The following is a 16,922-nucleotide window of genomic DNA, read 5'->3' on the forward strand; positions in this document are numbered from 1 at the left end:
CTGTTTGCTTTGTAAATCTGCATGACCCGAACTGAAGATAAATGAACACGAACAGAAAGACTTCACAATTCATGCTTTTAACATTGTTGAGAATGAGTCTCAGTATTGACTAAACAAATGTAATTCTCCTGTATTTCTCTACAGAACAGCATCTGGTTGCCAGATGTCGACTCATTCATTCATCTGACATCATAACATGCATTCTGTTTGTGAAGTCACAGAAGCCTGTCCAATTGTACAGAAGTGTGTTGACTTTATGGACAGATTTCCTCCACGCCTCAATCTGTGATCAGAAAGCACAGCAGATTGTTCTTCTTCACATCTTGTGACTGAGTTGGAAAAAGCTTGGTGAAATAAAAATGAAACACTGAAGCAATTAACAGTGAGTTCTGTCCAGCTAGTAGATTACCACAGAGTATTTTTAGGGAGTGGGAAGAAAACAATTTTTGTTTCAAAGTCATTTGCAAATCTCTAAAGCCACTTGGGGTGAGGAGGGTGCTATTATTCCACAAACCAGCTGGGCAGAGTTTTCACCCCCACTCCAAAAGTTAAATAGGATATTTGCATCTACGTTACCCATTGGGCCCATCGATCCATTTTTCATTATCTAATTTTAAAGGAATTTATGGACAGTTATTTGAAAAAGAGGAATATTAAAGAATATGGAGAGACAGCAGGGATTTGGAAGAGTGGCTCATATGGAGTAAAAAAAACTGGCACCGTCTTGATGGGCCGAATGGCCTGTTTCTGTGCTGTAACTTTCTATAATTCTCCAACGAAAACAAATTCAACAAAATTACTCTTTCCCCCTAAATAGTAGTCAATCTCATTATATTATTGACCAGGTCTCGGGAAAGCATCCCAGGAGCAGAGCTCTCCTGAATATACTTTTAAATCATGCCGCTAGTCTCTCTGTGAACTGAAGGAAAAGGGGAAGTACATGCATATAGTGGCGTGAAAAATTGGACACTCCGTATGCAGTTTAATTGTGCCACAACACCAACTAAAAACAATGCAACGTTCAAAATGGAAACAGATGGCTGGGGGGGGGGGGGGGGGGGGCGGGTGGGGTGGGGGGGGAAGAGAAGAAAGTCATAGACATCATGATGTCAAGGAGGGCACGTCTAGACGCCATTAGTGCAGTGCACAGTTAGACCGGCAGCCAGTCTGACAAAATCTGGCCTGGAGACCTGGGCTACAGGAGCTGGCTGCCGAAGCACAATATATAATGTACTGATGTTCTTGGAGGTAGGTTGCCTCTTCCTTGCATGCTATAATCTTGTCAGCGATCTATGTAACTTTAGAATGACTTGCTTAACTTATAATCAAATACTATCAAGATGCATCTCAGTGCTTGATTTGCCTTGTTGATTACAGTTTCATATTGACTGGAAACTTACAGTAATTGGATAATAATTACACAATTTTTTTGCACTTCTGCTAACCGATGCTCCTTACTTGTGTACGTCTTTTGGATTTCCTATTCCTAAACTCATTACTATTTATTTATTGTCATGATCAAATCTACCTTTCCTTCTATAGTAAATGCTTTATATATAGCACCTGTACATGTGTCTGCATGCGCGGGCATGTGTGCGCGTGTGATAGATACATACATACACAAACACAAGCATAAATACATACACATCATTTGATGTCATCCACCAAAATATTTGATGTAACAAAGTAATAAAAGCAAATCAACTGACCAATACCAAATTACTTTTATATAGAATCTTTAACACAGCAAAATGTCCAAACACACAGGGTCAAATTGGAACAGAAGCAGGAGGGAAATATTTCGGAGGTGGAAGTTGGCTGTCTTAGTGATGGACTGGATGTGGGGTTTGAAGCTCAGCTGGGGGTTGAGCATGACACCGAGATTATGCACAATCAGAATGACCTTGAGCTAGCATCCAGGAAAGAAAACAAGATCAGGAGCTAAGATGTGGAGTTTTTGGAGGGGGCTGAACAGGATGGTTTGAGTCTTGCCAATATTGAGGGGCAAAAAATTCTGGGTCATTCATGATAATGTTGGACAAGTAGTCATCCAGCACAGTGACAAGTCACAAATCACAGGTGGTGGTGAAGTAAAACTGGGTATTGTTGGCATATACATGAAAATTCACTTGATGCTTACATATAATGTCACTGGGGGACAACATATAGATGAGGAATAGGAAGGGTTAAGGATGGAACCTTGGGGTATAGTGGAAGTTACCCCATAACGGCCATGAATAGTGTGAACAACAGGGAATGAAAAGTAGTGGATGAGCCAGAACTTTTTGCAGCTCAAAATGGCAAGACCGAAGCCACCCTGTTCAGCCCAACCCTGCACAATTTCACTAGTTACCACCCAAAGACAAAGCTTTTGCTACCTCTCATTATCTTTAGTTTCTATTGTCAAGGAAGTTGTAAATTCAGCTAGCAAAGATGACATTCATTCTATTAACCTCAACTTTCTTTTGAAGTCTTACATATGGAACTTTATCAAGCGCCTTTGAAAGTTGAAACAAACTATTTACACAGGATAACCTCAACTGATTTAAATATCTCCTCAAAGAATTCCAATAGATTTGTGAGGGATGAGCTATTGCTTCTAACTCCATACAGACGACTCCTTATTCTTTACTGATAGCACTAAGTATTTTCCCCAATTATGGATGTCCGGATAACCAGTCTAGAATTTTCAGCTTTATGTCCCACTCCTTTTTTGAATATCATGATACATTTGCTATTCTCTGCTCTGGAAGTGCAAATTGCAGTTACATTTTAATTTTGGAATATATTTTGGAAAGTTGGTCCTTTCATTTGTAGGACAGAACTGCATGTTAAAAAGCAAAAACACAAAAAAAGAGCTCCTTAGTAACAAAAAAATGGACTCAAAACAACAAAAACAAGTCAATGAACAATAACCCTAAAACAGACAGTCCAATCATCTTTAGTAGTATCCAGGATGACAAAAGGTAACCCAGCTCTTATGCTCATCATCTTCATCAGTATGGGTGGAGATAAGAAATAACATGGGGCAAAAAACACTGTTGAGAGTAGTTTATAGGCTCCCTAACAGTAGTTATACTGTTGGACAGGTTATTAATCAAGAAATAAGAGGAGCTTGTAACAAAGGTAATGCAATAATCGTGGGGTACTTTCATCTTCATATTAGACTGGGCAAATCAAATTGACAAAAGTAGTTTGGAGGTTGAGTTCATGGAATGCATTCGAGACAGTTTCCTAGAATAATATGTCATGGAACCAACCAGGGACAGGCTATTTTAGATCTTGTCTTCTGTAATGAGACAGGGTTAATTAGCAATCTCATAGTAAGGGACTCACCTGGAGTACTGCGTACAGTTTTGGTCTCCTTATCTAACGAAGGATATACTTGCCTTAGAGGCAGTGCAACAAAGGTTCACTAAATTAACTCCTGGGATGAGAGGGTTGTCCTATGAGGAGCGGTTGAGTAGAATGGGCCTATACTCTCTGGAGTTTAGAAGAATGAGAGGGGATCTCATTGAAACATATAAGATTCTGAGGGGGCTTGACAGGGTAGAGGCTGGAGAGTCTAGAACTAGAGGGCAGAGTCGCAGGGTATGGGGTCGACCATTTAAGACAGAGATGAGGAGGCATTTCTTCACTCAGAGGGTTGTGAATCTTTGGAATTCTCTACCCCAGAGGGCTGTGGATCCTGAGTAGTTGAATATATTCAAAGGCAGAGATAGATAAATTTTTGGACTCTAGGGGAATCAAGGGATATGGAGATTGGGTAGGAAAGTGGAGTTGAGATTGAAGATCAGCCATGATCTGATTGAATGGCAGAGCAGGCTCGAGGGGCCGTATGGACTACTCCTGCTCCTGCTCCTCGTTCTTATGTTCTTAAGGGATCCTCTGGGGAAGAGTTAACATAATATATGATAGAATTTCATATTGAGCTTGAGAATGACGTACTTAAGTCCAAAGCTAGAGATTTAAACTTAAACAAAGCCAATTACATAGGTATGCAGGGTCAGTTGGCTAAAGTAGATTGGGAAATTAGAGTAAATGATATGACGGTAGATAAGTACTACTATGTAAGTAGATATACATTCTATTGAGAAATAAAAACTCCAAAAGGAAATGTGATCCATCCGTGGCTAACTAAAGAAATTGAGGATAGTATTAGATTAAAAGAGGCTTATATTGTTGCCAAGAAGAATAGTAAGCCTGAGGATTGGGAGAGTTTTACAAACCAAAGGATGACCAAAAAATGGTTAAAGAGGGAGAAAATAGAATATGAGAGTAAACTAACAAGAAATATAAAAACAGATTGTAAGAGCTTCAAGTATGTAAAAAGGAAGAGAGTAGCAAAAGTAAACATGGGTCCCTTAGAGGCTAAGACAGGAGAAATTATAATCGGGAATAAGGAAATGGCAGAGGCATTAAACAAATATTTTGTACCTATCTTCACAGTGGAAGACACGGAAAACACCAGAAATAGTGGAGAACCAAGGGTCTAATGAGAGTGAGGAATTTAAAGTAATTAAGATTAGTCAGAAAAAAAGTACTGGAGAAATTAATGGGACTAAAAGCAGACAAATCCCCTGGACATGATGGCCTACATCCTAGGGTTCTAAAAGAGGTGGCTGCAGAAAATTCCCTAGATTCTAGTGGATTGGAAGGTAGCAAATGTAACCCCGCTATTTAAGAAAGGAGGGAGAGAGAAAACAGAGAACTACAGGCCAGTTAGCCTGATATCAGATGTCGGGAAAATGCTGGAATCCATTATTAAGGACGTGGTAACAGGGCACTTAGAAAATCATAATATGATTAGGCAGAGTCAACATGGTTTTATGAAAGGGAAATCATGTTTGACAAATCTACTAGAGTTTTTTTTGAGGGTGTAACTAGCAGGGTAGATAAAGGGGAACATGTGGATGTAGTATATTTGGATTTCCAAAAGGCATTGGGATAAGGTGCCACACAGGAGGTTGTTACACAAGATAAGGGCTCATGGGGTTGGGAGTAATATATTAGCATGCCTTGAGGATTGGTTAGCGAACAGAGTAGGAATAAATGGTTCATTTTCAGGTTGACAGGCTGTTACTAGTGGGATGCCACAAGGATCAGTGCTGGCGCCTCAGCTATTTACAATCTATATTAATGACTTAGATGAAGGGACCGAGTAACATATCCAGGTTTTCTGACGACACAAAGATAGGTGGGAAAATAAGCTCTGAGGAGGACACAAAGAGTCTGCAAAGAGATATAGACAAATTAAGTGAGTGGGCAAGAAGGTGGCAGATGGAGTACAATGTGGGGAAATGTGAGGTTATTCACTTTGGTAGGAAGAATAGAAAAACAGAATATTTTTTAAATGTAAGAAACTAAGAAATGTTAGTGTTCATAGGGATTTGGGTATCCTTCTACACAAAACACAAAGTTAACATGCAAGTACAGCAAGCAATTAGGGAGGCAATTGGCATGTTGGCCTTTATTGCAAGGGGGTTGAAGTACAAGAGTAAGGAAATCTTGCTGCAGTGAGACCACGCCTGGAGTACTGTGTACAGTTTTGGTCTCCTTAACTAAGGAAGGATATACTTGCCTTAGAGGGGGGTGCAACAAAGGTTCACCAGATTGATTCCTGGGATGAGAGGGTTGTACTATGATGAGAGATTGAGTAAAATGGGCCTATATTCTCTGGAGTTTAATAGAATGAGAGGTGATCTTATTGAAACATATAAGACTATGAGGGGGCTCGACAGGGTGGATGTTGAGAGGCTGGAGTGTCGAGAACTAGGGGGCATAATCTCAGGATAAGTGGTCGGCTATTTAGGACTGAGTCGAGGAGAAATTTTCTTCACTAAAAGGATTATGAATCTTTGGAATTGTCTACCTCAGAGGGCTGTGGATGCTTAGTCATTGAGTATGTTCAAGGCTGAGATGGATAGATTTTTGGACCCTAAGGGAATCGAGGGATATGGGGATCGGGCGGGAAAGTGGAGTTGAGGTCGAAGATCAGCCATCTTAGTGAATGGCGGAGCAGGCTCGAGTGGCCATACAGCCTACTCCTGCTCCTATTTCTTATGTTCTTGTTTTGGCATGAATTTTTAAAAACTTAATAAGAGTCTCAAATTTACTGCATAAGCCCTTCAAAATTATTGATATCAACTCATGATTAATTTTGACAAACCAAACATCTCTAATTAGCCAAATATAGACGGCAATGCCGTGGTGCTCAATATTTCCACACTGAAAATGTGCTGGGCTAATACCAACATTAAAATGATGTGGAGATGCCGGTGATGGACTGGGGTTGACAATTGTAAACAATTTTACAACACCAAGTTATAGTCCAGCAATTTTATTTTAAATTCACAAGCTTTCGGAGGCTACCTCCTTCCTCAGGTGAACGATGTGGAAATGAAGTCCTCGAAATGAAGTCGCATTTATAATTCACAGAACAATGCTTGGTGATAACAGACAGTTTTTTCAACTGCCCGTTGCCAAGGCAATCAGTGTGCAGACAGACAGGTGTTACCTGCCAGGTCTCAGAATATACAAATCACCAAAAAAAACAACAAACAAAAAAAAAACAGAGATAGAGAGGTAGAAACATAGAAAAGACAACAACTGACCCGTTATATTAAACAGCCACCCAACCTCAAACAGACCATCGTTCGCAGCAAATTACCCAGCTTTCAAGAGAACAGCGTCCACAACACCACACAACCCTGCCGCGGTAACCTCTGCAAGACATGCCAGATCATCGACACAGATACCACCATCACACGAGAGGACACCACCCACCAGGTGCATGGTTCATACTCCTGTGACTCGGCCAACGTTGTCTACCTCATACGTTGCAGGAAAGGATGCCCCAGAGCATGGTACATTGGCGAGACCATGCAGACACTGCGACAACGGATGAACGGACACCGCGCAACAATCGCCAAACAGGAGGGTTCCCTCCCAGTCGGGGAACACTTCAGCAGTCAAGGACATTCAGCCACCGACCTTTGGGTAAGCGTACTCCAAGGCGGCCTTCGAGACACACGACAACGCAAAATCGTCGAGCAGAAATTGATAGCCAAGTTCCGCACCCATGAGGACGGCCTCAACCGGGATCTTGGGTTCATGTCACGCTACACGTTACCCCACCAGCGAACAAATGTTATCTGTTTTTAATATAACGGGTCAGTTGCTGTCTTTTCTATGTTTCTACCTCTCGATCTCTGTTTTTTTTTTGTTTGTTGTTTTTTTTGGTGATTTGTATATTCTGAGACCTGGCAGGTAACACCTGTCTGTCTGCACACTGATTGCCTTGGCAACGGGCAGTTGAAAAAACTGTCTGTTATCACCAAGCATTGTTCTGTGAATTATAAATGCGACTTCATTTCGAGGACTTCATTTCCACATCGTTCACCTGAGGAAGGAGGTAGCCTCCGAAAGCTTGTGAATTTAAAATAAAATTGCTGGACTATAACTTGGTGTTGTAAAATTGTTTACAACATTAAAATGTTGGGCAAAGGAATTTCCTCCAAACACATTAAGCACCCGTACTCTAACATCACGCAGTGCGTTTTCATCCTTTAAATGGTGACTTTAACATAGTGAAGTTACGACACAAATACTAATATTTAAAAACTTGTCCCTACTACTTAGCACATGCATATTATTACTGATTTACACTGACTCTTATAAGCAAACACATAGCCTGTGCAAATAGATACATTCTCAACCACCTCGAGTCTCAGAAGGGCTTCCCATGCACTGCATGAAAACTGCAGCTGATCATCACTGAAACAGCAATGCATGTAATTCTCCACCCCTACACTCACACAAAAAAGCAATGACAATTCAGTATGTTTCTCTCATTTAATGCGTAGTATTTCTCAGTCTTCAAACATGGATAAGTCAGACAATCTAACAAGAGAAGACACAAAGGCTTAGGAACTAGACGAAAAAAGACATAGGCCCATCTAGTGCGCCTTCTACCAAGCTTGGTAGTCACCTGATACAATGATAATGGAGTTGTTGACTAATCGTAGCAATCGATCTCTATCAATCAGTCTACAACCTACCCAGGCGTGACACGAGAAAAACCCCAGTGGTGGAGAGCTTTGGGAACCATAGGTCCAAACAACAACTACTTGCATTTATATAGCGCCTTTAACATAGTAAAATGTTCCAATACGCTTCTCAGGAGCTTTATCAAAAAACATTCGACAGAGCCACATAAGATGATATTAGGACAGGTGACCAAAAGCTTGGTAAAAGAGGTAGGTTTTAAGGAGCGTTGTAAAGGAGGAGAGAAAGCCAGAGAGGCATTGAGGATTAGGGAGGGAATTCCAGAGCTTAGGGCCTAGGCAGCTGAAGGCAATGCTGCCAATGGTGGAGCGATTAAAATCGGGGATGCGCAACAGGCCAGAATTGGAGGAGCGCAAAGGTCTCAGAGGGTTGTAGGGCTGGAGAAGGTCACAGAGATAGGGAGGGGTGAGGCCATGGAGGGATTTGAAAACACGGATGAGAATTTTAAAATAGAGGCTTTGCCGGACCGGGAGCCAATGTAGGTCAGAAAGCACAAGCGTGATGGATGAACGGGACTTGGTGCGTATTAAGATATGGGCAGCAGAGTTTTGGATGAGCTCAAGTTTATGGAGGGTGGAAGATGGGAAGTCAGCCAGGAGAGCATTGGAATAGTCAAGTCTAGAGGTAACAAAGGCATGGATGAAGGATTCAGCAGCAGATAAGTTGAGGCAGGGGTGGAGACGGGCAACGTTATGGAGGAGGCAATCTTGGTGATGGAATGGATATGTGGTCGGAAACTAATCACAGGGTCAAATAGGACACCACGGCTTTGAACGGTCTGGTTCAGCCTCAAACAGTGGCCATGGAGAGGCATGGAGTCAGTGGCTAGGGAACGGAGTTTGTGATGGGGACCGAAGACAATGGCTTCAGTCTTCCCAATATTTATTTGGAGGAAATTGCTGCTCATTCAGTGCTGGATGTCAGACTAGCAGTGTGACAAATCAGAGACAGTGGAGGGGTCAAGAGAGGCGGTGGTGAAGTAAAGCTGAGTGTCGTCAGCGTACGTGTAGAACCTGACATTGTGTTTTCCGATTATGTTGCCGAGGGGCAGCGTGTAGATGAGAAATAGGAGGTCACCTTTTTCCTCCCAAACATTGCTACACTTACTACGTCATGTCACAAATTACTCATATACTATATCCCAAAATGTTATTTTCTGAAAAAAATCTATCTAATTTGCATTTGAATGAATCAATTCTAACTGCTTCCACCATCTCCCTAGGGAGCCTGTTCCATAGATTGACCACTTGCTCATTGAAATATTGTTTCCGCAGATCAGTTTTGAATTTACCCCCCTTCAAGCGCAGGCCGTGTCCTATAGTTCTACTGTTCTAGACAAGGTAAAATACCTTGTCATGGTCTACATTATCTAGTCCCTTTAGAATCCTAAAAATAGCAATCATATCACCTCTCAACCTTCTCTTTTGCAGTGACAACATGCCCAATTTACATAATCACTCCTCATAGTCCAATCCCCACAATCATTCTGGTGCTTTCTTCTGTATCCTTCTTGTCACCATAACAGATTTTTAAAAAAATTCTTAACCAATGTGAATGCCCCTTTCTGTGCAGAAGGAGACTATTTGGAAATCTACAGAGTGGAATACAGAACAGGCATTTCACATACTTAAAACTTGAAGCAAACAAACATAGTGCCACACTTTTACACATGGTGAGCTGCTCTCAGCTGGGGCCATTTGAGAAGGTTCCAAGCCGAAGCAGTTCCCATGAAGGAGGAAGAGAAAAGTGAGCCAACTCACTCTTTCCTCACATACCTCCTGGTGGCAGACTGAACTAGAAAAAGTCTAATTCTGCCACATGAATTTTTAAACTGTTGTTCATTTTTTTGTTTTAGAACTTTTGTCAAGAACCCATACAATGTGATCATGATCTAGAAGTCACCAAGCATGACGATCAGTTATAGGAAAAGGCCTTCCCTTAAACCAAGACTCAATATAGCTTGAACTTAGCAATAAAATGAGTTGTTCAAATTCATGCTGGTAAAAGTAATCTTGACCCCAGAGGCCAAAAATGTACACCAAGCCGGAAAGTGGGATTAGACTAGGTGGCTCATGTGGAGAAAAATACAGACACTAATTTGAAGGCTCAAGCAGCTTGTAATATTCTATGATTTCTTGGTAAGAAATCTCAGACTTACGAGTTCTGAAAACAATGGGAAAAACATAACTAAAAACCATCTGGGCAATTCAGATTAGGAAATGAGAAAACCTTGTACAGAAAGACAATTTCTGATGAGATAAATCACCTTTATGGATTCCCACTGTCAGATTACCTGATTTATCAATGGTTTGTTGAAGACAACAAAAGAATGAGTTAATTTTGTGGATAGACCCCATGCACCATATTTGTGAAATTCAGAATTTATGACCTCACGATTTGATGCAATATCTACTTTTAAATATTACTGTATGAACACTATTAACAATCGAAGATGCACATTAGGTCGGTCACAACGGACATTTACTGTGGACATATATATTTAAAAAATGACAATTAAACACATTGATCTTGAAATTACTCCCTGGAATAACATCTGTGCACTTAACCCGCTCAGTTGAATTTCATCCCCGTTACTTTAGCAGAGGTACTACGGCATTTACTTTAAACAGGTTACCAGCTCTGCTACAACAGCAGAGAGAGGAAATTCAGATGAATTCATATATATGTTATTATCCCACATTGTAATTTGAAATCTAGTAAGAATGCAGAAAAAGAAACTCATAATATAATTCTATTACACATGGCATGTGATATGTCAATAATATAATAGAATTTATAGCATAAAATGCAGGTATGTGAAATTCAACTATTACTAATAAAGCAAGTGTGAAATACAATAAATAGCATATAGGACCACTTACAATATTCATTAATGTCAGAACATAGTTCTGCACATGCTCTTTTCCATGGAAGCGAACAACAGAATCATCTACTGCCAATAGAACTTCTATGTTGTAGTCATCTTTCTTTGCATGTCTTCTTTTTCGTGCTGGATGACTTAACTTCCCCTCAATGATGTCTAAAGAGTTTGCAAGGTCACCAACACCAAATTTCGTGGCTTTGGAGAAATAAATTTAGCAAAACAATAAAATCAGTATTGCTTTTATAATAAATTAATTGACATACATAAATACCATTAAAATGATGTATCTTATACGGAGTTCCAAAAACAGTCCATGTGCAAAAAATTGCCTAATCAGTTTACTCATTGTCAATAAGGTTTATAAGCCAGATCTAGCAATAATTAATATAAAACAATTTAATATCGTAGTTATAGTTTTTCAAACATAGGTATTTTACATTTAATTCCAAACTTACAAGTTAATTATTCAGAGATTTTCAGATCCTTTCCTATAAAATCATTAAAATCAAATTTCAGTCATCGATTGAAGGGTGCTGCTCAGAATTTTGATGTTTAATGAGTTTCAATCTGTAATTTGTAACATTGTCAATTACTCCTGCACATGAAACTAAACATGCATTATGAACTATGTACTTTAAGCAGAAGAGTAAAATATGAGAAGTTGTTTGTAGGTATTCAGGTACATTACATAAGTAAAATACAAGGAGCACAGTCTTGTTCTGACTCATAAGCAGTATAATCTAGGGTACACAACAGTAAGCATATCACATAACTTTTTTTTAAGACTAGGGGAGGAGGGTCAAAGGTGAGTAATAGATAGATAGATATATATATATATAATTCCAGACAGACATGTGATAAGTTCCACATTCAGGATTATATAAAAGACATTTCATAGCCAGCAAGTAGTGTGATAAATATCTCCATAAGTGAGGCTGACTAAGTAACAAAGTTACAGATAAGTTAGACTGTCTCATATCATAATGTTCATCATTTCATAGTACTTACAGTAATATATTGTAGGGATTTTCAACTCTAAGAGATAGCATTAGTGTAGATGAAACTTTTTTGTTTTGTCATAACCAGTGGAAAGATTTTTATTTTATTTCCAAAGGCATCTCCCAACTCACAGGATAAATGATACCCAAATAATTAAAAAACTTGCATCTAGCATCCGTTCCTCGCTTCACACCAAAGATGTCACACCTGAAAGTATAACCTCATAGGTATCACATCTTGGGCACCATCATATCGCGAAGAGTCACATGTCCGTAATGCAAAAATTAGCACTTACCCTTTGAAGTTACCTATCAAATATTTAATTGATTAAAGATGAACAAATCAAAAAGAAGCAAAAGTACCAATGAGGAATTAGTAACCAATAGAAAAATCAAGCAATCAAAAGCCTCAATTTCTTTTCAAAGCTACCATTTAATAACAGCAAGTGCCATAAAACTGACCAATGAAGTAATTTCTTCACACTGTTTCCAGCTGCCATTTTCCCTGTTCACCCAGGTAAGTGTATACGACTAGAAACAATATCTCCATATTTGGAACCAGGACAACTGTGTTGAGGGCCTGATTAAATTTGATCAAATCATTATTTAAGAGATTAGTCTCGTTATTCCTCAATACAGAGATTTACTACAGGAAAAAAACCTAAAATGCTCAAATGACAGTGGACAAATATTATGATTCGCTTTGAATGGTAATAAAATGCATTAGGACATTTTTTGTACACATTTCTTAAGAAACAAACTAAATTAAATCCGGTTTAAATGTATACATTACGCCAGTATTAAACATAACCCTACAAAAGCAGTACTTTAGAGCTTAGGTAATTTAGATAGATATTTTCTAGCCTGTTTGAAAATGTATTGCATTTACCTTGGCAAATAATAAGATGATATAGCCAATAGAGGCCTATTTTCTAGTCCTGATACTGAAGCACTGCAAGCATTTGCTGGCCCAAATCAAGAAGGGTTGATCACCAGATCATTGGGTTGGCCCTCATTTCATATGCAAAGTAACCTCCTATCTTGGATGGGCCTTTAGGATGAGGAAGAAATATAGTGCCTGTCATCAGTCCTTAAAGGGCTGCACAACAGAATTAAAAGGCAAGTGGCCATATATAGGGACAAGAGTCTTTTTCAGCCTTTACATGGGGCATCAAATACAGCAAGGAGCAATGGATGGCAAAGCAAATGTGGAGGCAGGAAATGGAGTCTGTGGGCAAGTGATGGAGTCAATCGGCACCCAAACGCTATTGGTTGGCTGGCAAAGTGCAGGTGCTGCTGCATGAGCTGGACATGAGGGTTCGATGTTTGGCACTCCAGGCCACCCTCCCTAAAGCACATCTGTGCAGGAGGTGGCAGCCACACTCAACACTGTGTACATTACTCGCAATACCTGGGAACAGATGCAGAAGACGATGGCAGAACTTAAGAAAGTTGCCAATCTAAGATTACCCAACGTTACCGTTTACCCTGTAGATGGCCCAAGTGTGCATGACCCAAAGTGGAGCCCGCCAACTGGTCCCACATTTACTACTGGTCCACATCAAGCCCTCACACAACCTACAATTCTTTCATTCCGTACCATGCATACCCATACAGTGGCAAGGCACGCATTCAAGCTGAAAGAGGCTCCCATTAATACCCAGCAGACAACCACTTCACTACACCGTAACTGAAATAGCATCTAGGTTCTAGAACATACATATCATATGCTGTCACCAAGGTAAACACTAGACACATACACTCACCATTTTCATTGTATTAAACTTGCTTGCACCTCATTTTAACCATGTCCAGAAAGTTTTCTTCTGACAAAGCATAACAAAGTCTTAATAGATCAAAGGATGGGCATCCATGGTAATTGTGTTGATATAGAGGACAATGTTGGTGAAGTTGTTGTGACAAATGGAAGCATTTTTGTTTAGTTTCTGCTCTTCTGCAGTCCCTTTAAATCAGTCACAAAATCGAATGCAGTCAGAATTGGGCCCTCGCCTTAACTTGATACAAATATGAGTATTTGGCGGCTGTCTCCATAGCTACTTAAGCTTGAGGGAGAAGCAAACAAAAATAGGCTTTGCTCAGTTATCTGTGTGAATGGCAATTACTTTTGACGATAGCTGATAGTTATTCATATCCATGACTGATTTGAAGAGTATATATATGAGATGGTTCAAACCAGAGGGTCGATTCAGTTAGAACCTTCGAAGATAACTCAGTTAGAAAGGTGGTTACCATATATCTACTGTAAATGCATAACATGCAAGTTATTGCTATGTGTTCACTTGTTTACATATTGTTCAATAAATTTACTACACTCTAAAATAAGGTCTTATGGGATGCTCTGCTGCTTTTTGTTGATGTGAGTAAGGTCCTGTGGAATACTCGATCAATCCAATAGCTGAAATAATTTACAGAAGGTTTTTCTGTTACAATGGACTGACTACTTGCCTAAGTATCGGGGCTACTGAAGATACTCTTGAGACTTTTGGAAGCTAAGACTCTTCTGTGATAATCTAAAATACAGAAGCTGGAGTGTGTAGAAGAAATGCAGCAAAGACCCAAAAAATGTAACAGTTAAGAACATAAGAAATAGGAGCAGGAGTAGGCCATACGGCCCTTCGAGCCTGCTCCACAATTCAATAAAATCATGGCTGATCTTCGACCTCAACTCCACTTTCCTGCTCGATCCCCATATCCCTTGATTCCATTAGAGTCCAAAAATCTATCGATCTCAATCTTGAATAATATCAATGACTGAGCATCCACAGCCCCCTGGAGTAGAGAATTCCAAAGATTCACAACCCTCTGAGTGAAGAAATTTCTCCTCATTTTGGTCCTAAATGGCTGACCCCTTATCCTGAGACTATGCCTCCTAGTTCTAGACTCTCCAGCCAGGGGAAACAACCTCTCAGCATCTACCCTGTCAAGCCCTCTCAGAATCTTATATGTTTCAATGAGATCATCTCTCATTCTTCTAAACTCCAGAGAATACAAGCCCATTTTACTCAATCTCTCCTCATAGGTCAACCCTCTCACCCAGGAATCAATCTAATAACAGTTGTATTGGGTGACTGCATTATTCATGTGTTAATAGGACGGTTAGTGCACCTGCCAGCTCAGGCACTTAGATGAAGGTCTCGCATGCAAGGACCTGGCGTATGATTCTTCCTCACAGTAAAGGTGTTTCAGCAGGGGTATCTTCTGGATATCATTGTTAGGGTCCTGTTCTACCCTTGACTGTGGGTGGACCTCCTTCTCCATGGTTAGGCCTCTGGATCTCAAAGTTGTTTAAAATGTAGCAAATAATAATCTTGGAGACTTTAGCAGGCCTGAATGGCAATATGTTCCAAATCTGTCCAAGTGTTCAACTGTTCCATCTCCAAGGCAAGGAAGACCACAGGGACAATCTTACAAGCTTGTGTTACTCAACTTCCAGGAAATTTGGCTGTGCGTTACCCACAATTGTCCTGCACGTAACAGATGGAAAATTATAGGCAGTGCACGCCTGAGTTTCTGCCAGGCACTCCCAGGGGGTGAAGTAAGAAGGAAGGAAGCTCGTGTGGAGCATAAACACCTGTTTCTGTGCTGTACATGCTATGTAATTCTATGTAACTTCCACTCTGGTAGCACAAGCTTGTGAGATTACATACAACATCTCATTAGCTGACTTTGGTCAAGAATTTTTAAATGTTATTTTTAATAAAATAACTATTTCTTTTATTAAAATGCTATTTGTTCTCATGAATAAATTAGATCAGACCAGAAACCATAAACTCTTCAATAATATGCATGTTTACAATAGTCTTTTACACTCTGATATAATCACTCTGATACAATGTTATGTGTGTATAAGCATTTGCTGTACTTTAACTAAATACATTATCAGTGGTAGTCTTTTGGAAACAGTGTGATGGTAAACCAGCTGGAATTCATTCATAGTTTAAAGTGCAGTACTGAAATGGGAAAAGGTGGTTTAAAAAATGCTTATTCAAAGAACAAGATAAATATTAGATAAATAATTTTTTTAATGAACTTCAAAATATATTGTTTCTCATGGTGCTTTTTTTTTTACTCTGCTGCTGGTAAAACACTATATCCTTGCTATCACAAATAGATCAGGGAACAGCAAATGTGATTGTATTGGCAAGATGCTCATTAGACTGAATTACATTGCACTCTCTGACTGAACCATACTGCTCACAATACTGTATTTGCCAACTGTTATGGCTCTATGTTCAGCTCTGGCTACCCACTTTAGAATGCTGTACTTGCCATTGTACCACAAGTATAGTTTCACCTTGTATCCACAAAGAGTCAGCCCCAGTCACAGCACTGCAATTTGGCAAGCACAATACTGCATGCAAGAAGCAAGCGATGACTGGAAACTGAACACAGAGTCACAGCACTACAAGTACAGTCATAGGACATGTCTTACCTGTGTTATAACTATGCCTTCTCTATAACTATGTTTGTTATATTCATGAAGGAGTTGGTTAGACTCATACTAGCTTCAACATAATTTCTTCCACAAGACCACTGCACGAGCAGCTTTTTCTGATAGAGGTGTTCAAACTCATGAACGCCTCTATGAAATCTCCACATAACCTTTTCTGTTATGTATATCCAACCTAATTGCAGAAACCTCAGAACAGGCGCTAGCATTAGCAAAACTGTAGCACTGTTACATGGTGCTTTATCCAATAGTTTACCACTTACCACCAATTGTTTCCCATTTTATTCCTAGAATCTCCATTTTGCTGTCTGGAACATTTCTCAGTCTTTATACAAGCTGCTCTGCTCTCATTCTGCCCTGGCTGTCTCTATTCTGCATACAGCCAGCCTTTCCAGTTTCTCCATTACAGTTTCCCACTAAACAGCAGTACCCATAAACACAACCCGAGACCTTGGTGATGAACAGCAACAATGGATAGTAGAACTAACAATATCAATCTGCC

General features: G+C 39.8%; 1 protein-coding gene across 1 annotated transcript in view; it reads right to left on the minus strand.

The window, feature by feature from the left end:
* The window catches only part of LOC137303925 (A disintegrin and metalloproteinase with thrombospondin motifs 3), a 153,866-nt gene that overhangs the window by 106,967 nt on the left and 29,977 nt on the right, over positions 1–16,922 (minus strand). The window contains exon 3 of the mRNA XM_067972336.1: positions 10,950–11,146. Within this exon, the coding sequence (XP_067828437.1) occupies positions 10,950–11,146 (197 nt within the window). The remainder of the gene's footprint in view (positions 1–10,949; positions 11,147–16,922) is intronic.

This window comes from Heptranchias perlo, chromosome 36 (genome assembly GCF_035084215.1).
Source record: "Heptranchias perlo isolate sHepPer1 chromosome 36, sHepPer1.hap1, whole genome shotgun sequence".
Classification (NCBI taxonomy): domain Eukaryota; kingdom Metazoa; phylum Chordata; class Chondrichthyes; order Hexanchiformes; family Hexanchidae; genus Heptranchias; species Heptranchias perlo.